At 37.7% G+C, this 16,697-nt stretch overlaps 1 protein-coding gene across 1 annotated transcript in view; it reads left to right on the top strand.

Moving 5' to 3' along the window:
- LOC138106402 (leucine-rich repeat-containing protein 72-like) overlaps positions 1 to 16,697 on the top strand; it is a 19,453-nt gene continuing 2,756 nt past the window's right edge. The window contains exons 1-7 of the mRNA XM_069006954.1: positions 1 to 53; positions 1,649 to 1,722; positions 5,073 to 5,142; positions 7,624 to 7,705; positions 13,275 to 13,364; positions 15,271 to 15,435; positions 16,645 to 16,672. Coding sequence (XP_068863055.1) covers positions 24 to 53; positions 1,649 to 1,722; positions 5,073 to 5,142; positions 7,624 to 7,705; positions 13,275 to 13,364; positions 15,271 to 15,435; positions 16,645 to 16,672 — 539 coding nt within the window. The 5' untranslated portion in view covers positions 1 to 23. The remainder of the gene's footprint in view (positions 54 to 1,648; positions 1,723 to 5,072; positions 5,143 to 7,623; positions 7,706 to 13,274; positions 13,365 to 15,270; positions 15,436 to 16,644; positions 16,673 to 16,697) is intronic.

Genomic DNA, 16,697 nt, shown 5'->3' on the forward strand with positions numbered 1-16,697 from the left:
GCCGCCCACAGCGGGTCCCTAAGATGGCGGCGGCCACCACAGCGGGCGGGCAGGTGAGCGGGCGGGCCTCGCCCCCCGGCCCGCCCCGGCCGCGCCGCTCCCCGCTCGGAGCGGCGGCAGCCCCCGCCGGGGCTCCTCGTACCCGTAAGGCCCCAGCGCCCTCGGCCTCGCCCTCTCGCTGTGCTGGGCTAGGGGGGGCTCGGCAGCGCCACCGCACCCCGAGGCGCGGCTCGCTCCGTCCTCCCGCGGCGGCGGAAGGCGCTCGGCTCCCCCACACGGCCCCGGGGCGGCAGCGAGCGGCTTGGATCCTCCGAGAGAGCCGGGGCAGCCTTTCCGAGGCAGCGGCTGAGCACACGTGGGCCCCGCTGGGGCCGCCCGGTGCGGCGGCGGAGAGCCGGGGCTGACAGGGAAGGGGGGGCTCCAGGGTGGGGAGGACATGAGATCCCGCATAACGGAGGGTGCGAAATACAAATCTTTGAGCACAGCCTTCCTGAGTGTGGAACGCGCCACCCGGGATTGCTGCTCTCTGCAGTAGGTGTGCGTTCACCGTTGTCACGTCCGCACTCCCCATCGGCGTGTCCCGCAGTGCCGGGGCCTTACATCGGCACGCTTGGGGTCTCTCACAGCTGCTTTTCTCCAGAGACCACTTGGTGGTGTTCCATGGGCAGATTTTGCACGCATAGAAAGACAACTATGGCCATTTGTCCCAGATCTTTCCCCTACCCGACAGCTGCAGTTGACAGCTGGCCGTACCGAGTTCCGGGCAAATGGCAGCGTCCCACAGCCGCTGTGTGGAACAAGCAGCCCTGTGAGTGCCTGGCTGCCTCTGGTCAGAGAGTGCCACAGGTCCCACACATTTGCAAGTTATTTTGTGTATGTTTAGTACACCCAGAACACGCTGGAGTGGTTGTGCAGCCAGTACAGGCCACTCTTGACATGCCTGTCCGTGTTTCCAAGCCATTTTGTACTTGTAAAGTTGTATCAATTTTGTGTTTTAATAGTGATCATAATGACGTTGGGCACAATAGCTCATGTGTTAAACCCATTTTTTTCTGACACACAGTTTAGTTTTTATCAGCCACTAGTAAGAGAGATCCATAATTCTTATGTTGATGGATTTTGTTGCCTTGCAAGTTATGACACATCAGTAATATACTCTGAAAATAAAAATTGTCTGCATTTTTCAATGCTAAATGTACAAGCAGAGTTTTTTAGATGCGTAGCTTTAAAATGTCACGTGCACAGTTTTAAAGTAAAGCCGTGTAAAATAAAGTTGCAACTGTAATGCAAAGTAAGCAGTTGCCTTGTTCATCACAAGTACTGGGTTAGCTGACCTGAGTGAGAAGCCCATTGTCCAGTTAATGTACATTAATTTCTCACTTCATGTCTACCAACCGTGATTCTCCACAGGAAAAAAAAAATAGTGTAAGTGTAACCTAATCACTGGAGTATTTTTGTCAATATAAAATAGAGACTGTCATTTTTTACCTCTTTATCTCTCTTAGACTATGCTAACAGTTTGCAAGGTGCTGTGATACATATATTAATTTTGGTGTGCACATTAAACTCTAAGTTCACCTATGTTACAATGTAATGAATCCATAGTGGTGTAGTACATTATACTGACAAACGTACTGTATACTGTCAGGCAATAGAAAACCAGCTGAAGATCTGTGGCTATAAGAGCAACATGGATGTCGTAGCACTGCATCTGGCTAGACAGTAAGTAAAATGTTTCTTGTTTTGACTTTTACTGAAGTTGAGCACACAGTAAATAGTAAGCTTTCATAGTGCTTTCTGTATCAGGACCTCTCTGAACATTATGTATATGTGAAATGCCAGTAGTAAATCATAGTCTTACGTAGTTACATACATGTTGTGAATGAAGAAATGGTGAGGGTACACCGACACATAGCAGAATTGTGCTACAGCTAACAGCCTCATCCTTAGATACACAGTCTGTCTCCAGCAACCCAGAGTTGCTTGAGGGTCTGTGAGTTCACAGAGTTGTACATGAATTTCTGCCATGGGGAGCAGAGGAGTGAGCCTTGATGGGCCGATCTCTGCCTGTTCTAACAGGCTTGTAAGGCTGGGTGGAAGGAGTATCAAGAAGGCAAACAAAAAAACACAGGACCTGCCCAGTCTAAGAACTGCCAAATTTCTGACCTCCCTGAAGAAATCTGTTACTGCAATGGCAAAACTCAGTGGTACCACCTTTGAAATTACCTGCGTCTCTACTGCTGAGAACTGAAGGGAGGGCAGGGCAACATGAAGTGAATATAAGCACAAGAACGGTTATTTTGGGCTGATGAGAGAGCTGATCTCCTCTGAGAGCTTTATGAAACAGCTTGAGGTGTGGGGCAGATGAGGAGAAGAAGATGTGCTAAGTGAAGGAAGGCAAAGCTTTCATGAACCTGTGGGTGATCTAGGTTGATAGAGGTGTATGCTGTAGTATGAACATGCTGAGAGGCTGCCATAGAGGGATGGATACATGACAGGACATACTTCAAAGTTTTGGGAAAGCGTGCTTTGAATTTCTGGCCAGGGCACAATTCCAAGTGTTGCATACCTGTCTGCAGCCTCACAACTGCATCCACTGCTCACATGGTTGACAGCATATAGAAAGAACTAATGTAGTTTAATAATTCAGGGACAAGGTTTTCAAGGTCTCTTGGTCCAATGAGTGAAAAAAAAAGAAAGGTGTTAAGGGATTTCAGTGTTGTCTAGTCTGTTTTTGATGGAAACCATATGGTCTTGAAAATCTAAATGTGCTCACTAGTATGCTTAAATTTCTTATCCTATCTCCTGATTTACACCAAGAAAGTATTTGATAATTTGTGATGTAAAACATATAGTTACTGTCAATTTTTTTAAGATACGCATTTTAGAAAGAAGAAAATGTGTAAAATTTAAGGGAGAAGTTGAAGTAATGAGACAATTAAAAGGTGCATATATACATACTTTCTAAACAATACAATTATTATACTGCATATGTAAAGAATTAAGTCTGTGTATACAGTCTTAATTGGCATATTTTCTGTTCTGAAATGCTTGAATGTGTGCCCTCACTGGCTTTGAAATATTTTTTTTTTTGCTATAGAATAAAAAGAAATGTTCGCATGGTAGATACAGAAGTCATCTGTCTGCCCATGAAACCATTTTGATAAAGATGATGCAAGATGGATTCTCTGATGATTGGATAGAAGTGAACTCCTTTTATTCTGTATCAGTTTATATAAACTTGAACCTCATCCAAGCTCAGTATCAGATCATGCCTCCTTTACTGTTGGTTTGACATATTTTTCTGCTAGCTGAAATAAGAAAATGGAAACAAATAATTAAAGTCAATCAAATGAGAGAGAATGAGTTTATATTTTAAAACGACTACTATTAAAGGGACATGAAACAATGTATTTTGGACACTGAAAGCTGTCCTCCCAGGAAAACTGCTTAACTTAGCAGTAGGTAGAAAAAGAGTGCTGCAGGCCAAAAAGGATCAGTTTATAAAAGACATACAAAGTCTGGAAGGCATCTAGAAAAGGACAGGCTCTTTTAAAATGTTGGAGGAATTAAGCTCTACCTGGGGCAAATTAGATGCCTTAATATAAAAAAAAAGCCACAAACAGCAAACCAGATTGAGGCTTGGAGATAGTGAAGATGGGGCTGTTACTAGACAGGGAGTAAAGCCAATTAAATGTAAATCTGTAAACTAGTTGTAGAGTGGCAGTGGCCAAGAATGTAAGAAATTTTGTCTTTGCTACCTGAAATGTAGTTCAGGGGTGCACAGGAGAATCAGATAGGAGCTCTGTGTGTCCTGTCAACAGCCATCTGCTTGTCCCTGCTACTTACAGTGGTGTCTTTTTCTGTTAGTTGTGACAATAGACACATTAAGTTAGTTTTTATGGCTTATCTGAGAAAGCCAAATAAACAGTTTAACAAAGTAACAACATGAGAGATAATCTGATTTTCAGTAATACAAGGGACTAAAAGTATAGCACCTCAACTTTGTAGGGTTTGCTCTTGACTGACTTTCATTTCCAAATGCAAGATGAGAAAAGGCATCCACCCACCCTCCCTTTGTCTGTACCTGGAGGGTGTGTTGGAAAAAAAAAAAAACCCAACAAATAAAATGACAACATGGAAAGATAGAGACCAGGTTTCAAAGTTGGAAAACAAACATGACTTTAGCCTGATGATATGAGGTTAGTTTTTTTCAGTCCTGTTACTTTCTGAAACACTGGCCTTAGTCTTGCAACACATTAAAATCCACAAGGAAATTTTTATTATGGCAATTAAAAATTGTCGAGTAAAGGTAATCTATAATTTTTCTAGTGGAAATTAAGAACATTTATTTAAAGCAATGAAAAATAAAGAAGAGCAATTAGTTAAAATTCCTTGGCACCTCACTAATATTTTGTGGTCAGTAGGTAATTTTTTATTTATAGTACACTAGCAAACTCAAAGTGCTAGAAACACAATTTAAAAAATAAAAACTTACTAGCACATGGGAGATCATTTCAGCCTCAGTGGATGCAGTGGATGTACTAAGTTTCTATGAGGACAGGAGTGGAAAAAGGGCAAAATATTTCACAATATGCACTAATATAAAAAATAATAAAAAATGCACATTGACATGTTTGATGTCTGTCTTCTGTTGGCTTCTCTGGCACTCTGGTTGGACAATCCCCACTGCACCTTCAAAGCAGTTTTCCTTTTAGCTTCATGTCCCCAGGGTGCCAAACTTCTCCTCCTGTGTGCTGAGCAGGATTTCTACAAACTGCAAAGTACATGTGACTCAGACTCATAACTCATGCTGTTATGGAAAAGCAATTAATGTATCACTTATTTTGTTCCTGTTTCTTTACCACCTGCTGCCTCGTTATGCTTGCAGGTGTGCAGATTGCTTACACTGTCTCTGCCATCTTGTTCTTTTTGTCTTTTTCTGCTATAAATTCTAGGGAAGTGTGCCTTTCTAGTTCTTGTATAATATTATTTATGAAAAAATAAAATATTTATAAAATTACTAAGCACTACTGATGTTAAATTTGTTACTCTTTTTTTTTTTCCACCAGAGGACTAAGGAGTATCCCAAATCTATCACAGTTTCCCAGATTAAGGTATTTGTGGATTAACAACAATAAGGTAATAAAATACTTCTTTAAAGAGCAGAACAATGCATCTGTACTCCCTGATTATTTTTTTTCTAACACAGTATTATATAATTGTCAAACTCATCAATTACTTTTAATTTCCAGGCTAATTTAACTGTCAAATATAACAGATTTGAAGAAACCTTATTTTTTTTTAATTACAGAGTATAAGCTAATGTATTTTCCTTTAGATTGACATCAGATTTATCAGTTCTGTGTATTTAAGAAGCAGAGGTTCTGTGCTAATTCCTCAGTTCCCAGTGTAGCTAGAGTGGGCAGTTCTTGGAACAGACCGAGGGGTGATGCGGCTGTAGGACAGGAGTGGATTGCAGGAAATGCATGGGTCTTCTTTGCCCTTGCAGACATGCACAGTTTATTTCTTGGCAGGCTGATGGTCGAGGTCAAGTTCGTTTTTGATGTCATGCACACAAAAGTGACATAAAACTCTGGGAAATGAGCTTCTCCGTGTGCACGGGAAGCAGCACTGCAGTTCTAGGGATGATGGGGTATCTGTTGCCCTTACACATTGTGTCACCTAAACTTGGTGTATTTAAGAGATTTCCAGACAAATGGTTGGAGTGTGACATTGGGCCACATTAATTTCTCTTGTTTCCGATGCAGTGTAAGGTCCTAAACCAGTTACACAAACCACGTGCCTCACTTTCTCCATCTGTGCAAATCTGGATCCTAGTGTTTATCATATCCTCCATGGGTTTTAAGACAGTGTTCTGTTAAAATGTCCAGACAATACAGTTTCCAGTCAATTGTAAGCACATTTTGTTTGACACAAAATCATCTACTAGACAGTAGAATTGTCTGATTTAGAAATCTACATGTTCATAGCCAACCATTACTAAATGGTTGAATTGTATCCAAACCCTCACCATTAGTCAATGGTAATAAAAAGCAAGAAAACTAATAAAACCCCATAAAATATTTTTTACTGTACAGTAGTTTACATGACTTTCACAGTGAACCCAAGTTCTTAAATCACCAGAATTGCTTGCTCAGGTAAGTAAGTAGATCTGTGAGCAGCAAAAAAAATAAATTTACATTCCATGTCACTTCAGAGCACATGTATATCTGCTGCCCCAGGCTAGCATCAGTTACATGGCATCTTATGTCCAATTCATCAAAAGATCTCTCTTTATCCAACTATTTTCAAAAAAAGCAGAAGTATAGATATATTAAAATATTGAACTAAAATCACAGGTATAATAAGGCTTTTCCTTGTATAGCTAAAGGACATTAAAGAAAAAGAAGAAATGGCCTGATGACTAAGCAGAACTGATCTTGCTGATCAAAAAAGATAAATTAATTGGATTTTTGATCACTTTCCTACCTAAGCAGTAACAAAGAACATTCTTTTGTTGTTCTGTGTAACTTGTGTGGAGAAGTCACTCAGTGGCTTTTCATAGGAAAAGCCTTACTTAAATGCCTCAATAGGAGGAGCATATTTTTCTGTACACAGTAATTTTATCAAAAAAAAAAAAAAAAAAAAAGAGCAAACTTCAGATGATCCTGAAAACAAAACTTGCCAAAGATAGGGAAAAGCACTGTACCAGGGAGTGGGAAAATTTCTGTCTTAATTCTCTTCCTTCCAGCTTTCAGATACTGTTAGTGCACAGAGCAAAGCACATTTATTTTGGAGTCAGTGGCAAAATTCAAGGACTGAAATAATTCCTTCCCTAACAAATTATTTCCCATGACAGAATTCAAAGAGTCAGGAATAACATTCTGTTTGTTGCTCTTGCATTTAAACTGTGGGATAAAAAATTCAGCACCATTAGTGCTCCCAGTTCTCAGCGATTATAAAGGTCAGCTTGTTAACCCACTGCAGACACTTTACCTTGCACTGGAGTCAAGCAGTACTGGAATTGAGCTTCTCCAAGCAAGAAGGTGTGATTCCATAGGGACTGAAGATAACTCTTTATTGGGAATACACCTCTACACATACTTACTTTTTTTTCTGTAACTCTAATTGATTCTCTAAATATGATTAGATGACATTTCTGAAAAATTAGGACAAATTCGTGCTCTTTAAGCCTGCTAGTGAAAAAATAATTTAAAAGCAAGAGGCTTGGTTTATTCCAATGATATATTTTAGGAATATTTTTAAACCAACATAGAATTATTGTGCTCTACAAGGGTCTTCTCACAATAAAAATTATTTCAAATGTGGATAGAAGGAAAGGAGAATGTGGAGACCAGGGAATTTCAGAGAAATGTCCTTCCAAATACAAATGTTAAATCTGTATTTCAAAAAATTAGATAAGGCTGTACTGCTTGTATTTGATGTGTAATTGGTATTTCTAATGAAGGTTGAACTGTCAAGAGAATCCTTAAACCAAGAGTCTTAAACAGAAATATAAGAAACTACTTGTGGTTAAACAGTTTTCAAGAGGCCACATTTATAATTCTCTGACACTGTATTTAGACTGACATATAACACTTTGCCTAACTCTGATTTCAGATCCAAGATTTAACCTTCTTGGTCAAAAACTATTGCTTGACTGAACTCTATCTCAACAATAATGAGCTGACAGATATATCAGGTACCAATCTTCCATTTTTAGATTGTTGAGCAGAGGCCTATACTTTCTTTTCTCTGTATTGGCTTCAAATTCATAAAACTGGATGACAGGCAAGTAACTTATTGGTTGAAAGCTCCTATGTATGCATAATTAGAGTGTGTTAATTATTAGATATTTAATTTTTCCAGCATACTTGAGTGGCAATAAGGTGATATGTTTATTCTGGTATAAGGGATGAAATGTCATTCACTTTATGTCAGGCAATTGTGAAAAAATTTTGATCTTACATGACCATATTTAATACTGAGAATTCATAACCAGAAGTATTTTGCAAAGTTACCACCAAACTTGGTTTATTGTAAAAATGCATCTGTCTTCTATTTCAGTTTTGCTTGCCCTTGTAGATTGAAATGGCTTTACCAGACTTGTGAATTTGTGAATGAACAGACCAAAGCATAATAGATTTCTAAATATTTTAGACATTTTAAATGTTAACATTTTATTTTTCTCTGTCTCTGTAAAATGCTGGGATGAGAAATGATCTTGATTAGTTTCTGTGAAATTTTGAGCTAACTTTATTTTTGAAAGACATAAGCATGGATACAAGAGACAATACAGATGATAACAAAATATGGGTAGAGAGAAGGGTATCATTAGTAGAGAAATGTGGATAAAATACTGTATATAGTTTGGAAAATGGGATGTCTAATCCTGATGTGTGAGGATGTGAACACATAGTCTGGGTCACAACAATATTTTGTAATGGCTTTTAAATACATCAGTAATTACTTGGAACTGAACTATTTTCTAAGGAATTCACTGTTTATTATTTGTGAGGCAAAGGCAGTATTAGGGATATATTATTGTTTGTGAGGCAGAGGTAATATTAGGTCAAGGTAAAAGGAAGTGAATTAATCAAATATTATAGGGATATAGGAGGAAGGAAGGGAGGCAGAAGAGAGGTTGCAGTTGCGGCTGATTTGTTGATGCAAGGGTGATGTGGACAAATGGAAAGAATTGAAATGAAAAAAAAAAGTTAGGCATGTGTTTAAAGGATGTGACTAGAAAGGTGAAAAGGACATTAAAATCTCTAATTTATTGTTTTAATTAATATCTCATGCAATGTGTTACCAAAAGACAGGCATACATAGATAACTAAAATATCAAATTTGGTGTACAGCATAGCAAAATAATGTTCTAGTAAAGGTAGATGTGGTGAGAATGATTAATTATTTTTCATTTTATTTCAGGTGCTCTGAAACACTTATGTTCATTGCAGATTCTGTTTCTTCACAACAACGAGTTAAAAAAACTTGGCAAAACAGTGAAGGAATTGAAAGGAATGATAAGCTTGCAGACTCTAAGTAATACCTTACTTTTATTTTGCAGAACAGCAAGTAGTAGCTTTCTAGTTTCTTATCAGGATATTTCTTGTCTGTTTCCGCTCATTTGCTAATAGCTTTTGAGGCTAATTATCAATTTAAACCAAATTTGACAGAAGAAAGAGATGTCTAAGACATGAAAATTCCACAAGGAGTACCTCAACTGAGGAAAAACTGCTAAGTGAGTTCAGAAGTGAACTTTTTGGCTGCTGGCTAGCCAGTATCTTGGATGAGTAGCTTGGAGGGTGTCTAAGCAGTTTACAGCTGCCTCTTTGTAATGGAATACAGGAGTACAGTGAGATTGTCATAGAGGTGAAAGGAGTTGAGAAATGGGTGTTATTGCTGTTGAGAGTGTGAGTGATAGGTTATAGAACCCAAATTCCTGCCTCATTAATTCTCTTGCTTATAGAACTTCCTATCTGCATCTTTTTGGCAGACTGGATTTCTAGAACCTAAGAATAAATACACTTTAGGTATTATTCATAACAATGTCTTGTTAAGGAGCATACACTAGCTGGAAATGGAAATTTCAAATAAGTTATACAAGACAGTGTTGGCACCAGTAAGTTGCAATGTAAGAAGTAGCCTCCAGGGAAGGTAGGATTATATGCTATTAAGATATTGAAAGTGAAAATATAAGCAGTCTTTTTCCATGATTCCTAAAGGAATGTCAACATATGCCATGCCAGGTGCTTGGCAAAGAAGAAGACAGGAAACAAGTTCTGTGCTGTAGTGACATGGTTAAGGAGGTGAATGTCAGAATGTCACCAGGCCGTAACACCTCCTTAAGCATTCAGAAAACTGAATGTCTGATTGTGGGAAAGGAAAATATGAATGGAAAAGTAAACTTTTAATTGACTTGACTTTGGGCCAAAACTAAAAAAACAAATCAAGTATTTAGGAAGACAACATGCCAGCCAAACTACTGATATTTTTTCATTATATGCAAGATAGAAAAATTAGTCCATTTAAGAATTCAGTCGTTTGAAGTGATTAGGCAGAGTCTGGAAAGACATCCTATGTATGAATGGTGCAGTCACGGTTTTAATGTTAGTTCTACGAATTAATAAGGAGCTTCAACAAGCACAGGAAGTTTGTTGTACTTGTTGCAACCATCTGTGGGAAATACCTAGCAGATAGTTAAAGTGCTGCTGAGTTATTATGAATGGCAGTTACAAAGGCATGGTGAAAATTGGATGCAAATTGGACTGGCCACCACCATAGAAAAGGAAGTGTTTGAAAGAACAGTCAAACAATATATGTAATATACTGATCTACCCTAATTTAAAAAAAAATGTTGTTTAGTTCAAAGATTTGTACAGTACTACAGTAACCAGTGGAAGAAGCTTAACAACCTTAATAACCATAACTTTAAAGTCATTCTTTCTTGACCTTTGCAGTCATGAAAAAAATTGTCAGTGTGTTTGCTCCAAGGGGATTTCATAATAATGAGTTCTCGAATTAACAGGTCTCTATTGGTTTAATAAAATGCCCTGTCATATTTGAACTAAATTAAATCAGTAAATGAACAAAATAAATTTTAAAAGTCATATCCTATACATCATATTACTATATAATTTATCTGCCTTCTTGCATTATTAATAAATAATAAATGGCTGCAGAATTTGCACTGTGTAGCTTTGAAAAGGGCTGTGCCCATAGATCACTTTTATAAAACAAAACCAGTGAGACTTCTCACTGTTATGAGGTAGATCTTTTTTATTGCCAAACAATCTGATTTTAAAAAAACCCCGCTTGCTAGCCTTCAGCAGAGCTCCTGGATGCTTAACAACATTTTATTGTTTTGTAGCTCTTGGGGACAATAGAACTATTAAAACACAGTATTATTGTTCACGTCAGGAGTAGCATCCAGCTGCCAAAATGTTGCATTTTTCTTCCTGAAAGCTCTGTCATGATTTTAGCCACTGCCCTGCACTGGATGTGTAGCATAACAACCATCCTTCATCAGGTGTCTAGGGAAGACACTCGGCTTTAAAAGATTTACTGCACATGCTGCTCACAACTGCAGCCTTTTGGGAGATTCAGAGTGCTTCTTTATGGGCTCACCTTGTGCTCACATCTCCCTTTTGGAATCCAAGATTTTTGTTACGTACTCTGTAAATTGCCTCAACTGATTTATTGTCCACAGCTGATAACATCCTGCTGCTAGACCTCAGAAAACTCTCTTGTTCACTGTTTCTGCCCCATGTGGCAGAGGCACACTGTTTTCCTACACTCCAGATAGAGAAAACAGACAAAACTGTGGAGGAAGAAAGCATTATCCTAATTTGTAGAACTAAAATTGCATGACCTTGACAAGAAAGTAGATAGCTCAGCCAGGAATTGATCCCAGATGTTTTGTAAAACAAAACCATCTTGATCTGTACAATGGTTGAATTTATTGTAAAAGTAAGTAGTAGAAAAATTCACGTTCTCTAAAACAAACCTACAAATCAGTGTTGTTGAGCAGGGATGTAGTCCAAGCAGCATCTAGATTCACAAGTGTTTAATATCAGACCTGGTTTGTGCCTTGGAAAAATCTCTCTTGAATCATTATTCTATTCCACTACCAAACATAGCTGCTCTTAGAGATCTTTCTGAAACATTTTTCTCTTTGGAATGCTGTAGTATATTTTCTTGACTCAAAAACAGACTTATCAGATACATATGTAATATTCTTTCTGATTAACACTTTCTAGGAAAAAATAGATACATATTACTTTGTTCAGTAAAAATAGAACTTTTGCTGCCACCATGTGGGTTTCTTACTAATTTTAAGTACAGTGATTTTAAAAAAATTATTAAAGAATTAAAAGTTTTCCTCTGCATACATGGGACAGGTGTTTTCTATGTAGGAAAATACATAGACAGGTTTATTCCAGCCCTGTTACTTCTCAAAAATATCTGCTAAATCCCATCAAGCAGTGAGCCCTCTCAGCAGCCATACTTGTCCTGAACAACATGAAATTGCATCCCATAGTTTACAAATCTGTGTGGAGTATTTTCAGGCTTTTTTCTTCTACTGTCTCTTATTCAGTAATACCATCTTCCTCTCCCTAACTGCTAAAATGATATTATAACAGAATTTTTTTACCCTAGAGCAAGTCCTAGCCACAGGCTCTGCACAGAAAAACAGATTACTGTAGACTGTAGCAGAAGTTGTAAAAATTATTAATTTAAGATTTTTTTCCCCCACTCTGATCTCAAGGTGACAGCCTCCTGATTTTTTTTTTACTGTCTTAGAAGAACAGTATTTGTATAAGGACATAAATAGCATTATTATGTTTTTTATTTAGAAAAGAAGCCCCACCCCACACCACTTGTTTGTTTATTAGCTGATCTGTGAATGAACCAGTTTCTATTTTAATCAACCTCAGATATCACTGTCACTAAACCAACTGATTTGGCATGTGAGCTAGGCTAATGTTCCACACCTGGCAAAGCAGCAGCACAGGACTGATACCTGTCTCTGTGTTGCAAAGGTTTGGTTATACAGGTAATGTGAACCTGAACATGAACATTTTAGCCAAGTTGCTAATGGGCTTTTGAAGCTCAATATCTCAAGCCTCAAGGAAAGCTAGTGGGACACAGGGTGTCCGGAATTTAGGCCCTATGAAACATTTTTCTCTTAAGTTTCGTGAGTTCTCAAACTCATCATCTGTCAAAACATCAGAAGGCTTTGTATTTACATTTTATATTGTGTCTGTGGGATACAGCCTTTTATCAGCTCTGATAAAGTCTTAGATGTCCTAAAGCTCATCTGATATTAATAACTCCGTCCTCCTACAAATGTTGTGTCTTACGTTTAAGCTTGTCACACCTAGAAGACCATTGTTATTTAAAATAGGCACTACCTAACAATATGTGAGAAAATCAAAGGGAAACTCTTCAGTGTTTTTTCTGTAGATCTTAAAAAAACAAAAAATACTTCAAAGGTTTGGAGTGCATGATGGCACCTTCACTCAGTTCTTGCCTGTGGTATTTTCCATACTCTGCAGTAAGTCAGTTCCTGCAGTCCATGTTTAGGTGAGTAATTTCACATGTGTAAAGAGACTGCTTTGTTTACCCAGAGTAAGAGCAACTTGAATTTTATGTTTCATACAAAATCTTTTGCTCCTAGTGACCTTTAATTTTCCTGCCTTGCAAAGTGCTTCTTTCACTGGGTTTGGTTTTTTGTGACATTGTTTTTTTCTGCATGCATTTTGCAGACCTATTCCAAAACCCTCTGGCATATGATCCAGACTACCGGCTTTATGTGATATACTTCCTTCCTTCAGTTCAGCTCCTTGACAGGAAATGTAAGGATTGCTTTCCTCTCTCACAAAGCATTGGCCGTTGCTTTTGATTTTAACCAGTTTGAAAAAATAGGTGAAATTATCTTAGCTGTTCTTTTACATACATTTGTTGATAGAGAAAAATGACTAATGAACAAGATACTCGTATTTTGCAAGATTTGTCAAGCAAAAAGAGTTTGCATGGCATAAACACTTTGTTAAATGCTTTTGATTTCTTTTTCTTTTTAAATTGTTTAGGTTTTTCTTGTATATTTGGGTAAAGATGAAAGCCTGTGCTTAGAAACATGTACCTACCTCTGTGCATTCAGACTGGTATATATTAACATGGGTGAGCGTGCTTATTTAGGTATGGATAATATCCTGAGCTATCTATGTGTTTCTGTACATTTAAATGTGTATATGAATGTTTCTTGGTAAGGTAAATGCAGACTAAGCTTTCAAATATAATAAATATTCACAAGTCATCAAGAGATCTTTCACAGCTTGTTTGCAGATTGTAAATTCTACAGAAAAGAAAAATTTCTTAAGAATACCCAGATTTTAAATCAGTGAAGCATAAACATGCCACAATGTACTCAGAAAATCAGCTTTGGTGATAATTTTGTCTCTGGTGTTTGGAGAACTGTGTGACTGGCACGACTAAAATTACTGGAGAGCACTGAGAAAATAGTTGATTCCTACCAAGCTCTAGTTTAGAAGAGAGTAACAAGGAAAAATCAGTGCCTTCTTGAAAAGGGACTGAGCAAGGCAGATGCAGGATATCTGCAGGTGCTGGGAGACTGTGCAGCTGTCGTGAAGGAAAGCTGATGGATGGGCCCCAGCAGGTGCCAGGGGGTGATGAGGAGTTGCCGGATCTCACCAGGTGCCCATTTGCTCACACAGTCATTTTGCACTGGTACCTCCACTCTCCTGAGTATTTGCTCTTGTGTTAAGAGTTGTGCTTAACACAGCTGTCAGGCTGTGTTGCTGAATATCACTTTTTGACTGGGAAATGATGACTGAAGCTTAATGTGCTGAAAAATACGTGTTGCATTTACATGTCTAGAAACACTTCCATAAAACTTCCTGGACTTCATCTCCTAAATACAGTTCTACTGTAGTCAGTCCTGGATTAAGACTTGAAGCAGTAATTTGTGTCAAGCTGTATCCTGGACTTTCTATTTAGTGAACTATTTCTCTAAAACATTACAAAGCTTCTTCACCATCTGTAGAACATTACCAGAGCATAGTCCTGGCTGTCTCCTTTACACAAGACATGTGCTCATGTTCTCTTACCTTCAGGCATGACTACTGCAGTTCCTTCCTAATTGGTCCCCTAGACACCATGACTCCAAAACTTCCCTGAACTGAAAATGCTTCTGCCAGTTACTTGTTCTAAAAGTTTAGCTCACTTCTGTTCCATAGCTGAAGTACTAGATTAGTATAGAGTTCATATATTTGAACCTACCATCCCCAATTTAACAGGCTCAAACTATTTGTTTAAAAATTAAAATTATTTCTTTTAAAGTGCGGAACAGGAAGAATTTAAGCTTTTCTTAAAGAGATTGCACTCCTAGGGTTTTCTCTGTAATTGACCAATGGGAATTGAACTGGCCTTAAACCAGGACTTGTTTTTGCTATTCATAATCAAAATCTTTACTGACTTCTGCAGTAGGTCTCATTTAAGCAGCACACAAAGTCTTGCTTTCTAGCAAGAAACTGCACTCAGAAGAAAATATTTTATTGTACAGGGCTTCACCCTGAAGCCTTAGAAAATACCACTCCATGCTCCCATTTTGAATTGTTCTGAAATTGTGTCATTAACATCACTATTGTTTAAAAACTGCGCAGAAAATACATGAATCACCTTTTGTATACAGCCTTTTCAATTGATAGAAGAAAATTATATTTTTTATATCCCTTTTAACAGCAGTTACACAAAGAGAAAGGGAGTCAGCGCTTCATCTCTATAACCCCAAAAGGGCTTGGGTCATGCAGTCAATAGCTTTTGGGAAGAGAGTAGATACATCCCTGGTGACTACGGTGGGATCTAGCAGATGCACTCAACCAGCCAGAAGACCAATAATGCCCACAGGTATTTACAATACTGGAAGGAAAAGAATACATTTTTAGGTGATTTGAATTAGAAACATTTTTTTCATTCATCTGATAAAATGTTATTGGTTTTAGTAATAAAATATAAATGCATCAAGAACTCATGAAGTAAGTAGTTGTAGCAGCAGCAGGCAACAAATGAATCCTTCCACTTGAGAGTATTGTGGCAGATAATTTCTAATCAAACACTTTAGTTACATTATTGTCTTTAAAGACAGCTGAACAAAATTTTTTGTCAGTATGAGTCTTGTGTTTAGTTTTACCTTTATTTAAAATGTCTCAATACACTTCTGACTCTCAGTGCTCAGCATCACAGAGTTTTGATGCCCTCTAGTGCTTTTACAAGATAATCTCTTGAAAATATTTTCTTCTAGTGTTCTAAATGTTACATATCTTGCCTGGTTTTGTAAGCAGATTCCTCTTTACACTTTCTAAGCTGAGAATATTTTAATGATGTCTTATAATAGCATATAAAGCAGTTTTTAGAGTTATTAAACCATTCAGATCTGGAAGCGAGAAAGCAGGTGAATACCACCTGGAACCACGAGACTTGTATCACAATCCAGAACAAACTTTGAAATTCCACCAATCTTGTCATCTTTTTTATGTTTTAAAGATAAGAAAACCACCATTGTGCATAGATGACTGAAATAGTAGTATTTTAAATAGTGTAGATGGAAGTCTGGAAAGTAATCAAATACCTGCCAGTTTTTTTAAATGTATATATCACAATAGTAAAACTGAAAGCACTGTATTTAACAATGATTTTGAAGAGGTTGGGAAAAGGAGGATAGTTTAAGCATATTTAATAAGTTTTTGCTGATGATGATCAAAGTGGGCTGACAGCTGTCTTTAGCTCTACCCTGCAATCATGCACATATACAGTGGCATCATTATCTGTGAAAGAAAACAAAGCATGGCTGTGTATGTCTATAGGAAATAAAATACAAGAAACTTAAAAACACTTAATGAAAATAAAATACAAGAAACTTAAAACTACATACACTTAAAACCCAACAAATACTTGCTTCCACAGTAATTTAGTAAAATATTATCTTAAATATTTCAAATCATGTGCTAGTTTTCAATTAATTTGAACAAGCAATTTAGGATCAGGATAGTAGTCAATCCTCAGCTATTCAAATTGGTGTACAGCCATTAACGTCATAATTTGAACTTTCTGTTATAGGTTGTGAATTTGGAAATAACACAAATAAGTAAGTACTGTTTTGGCTTTCTTCT

This window comes from Aphelocoma coerulescens, chromosome 2 (genome assembly GCF_041296385.1).
Source record: "Aphelocoma coerulescens isolate FSJ_1873_10779 chromosome 2, UR_Acoe_1.0, whole genome shotgun sequence".
NCBI lineage: Eukaryota > Metazoa > Chordata > Aves > Passeriformes > Corvidae > Aphelocoma > Aphelocoma coerulescens.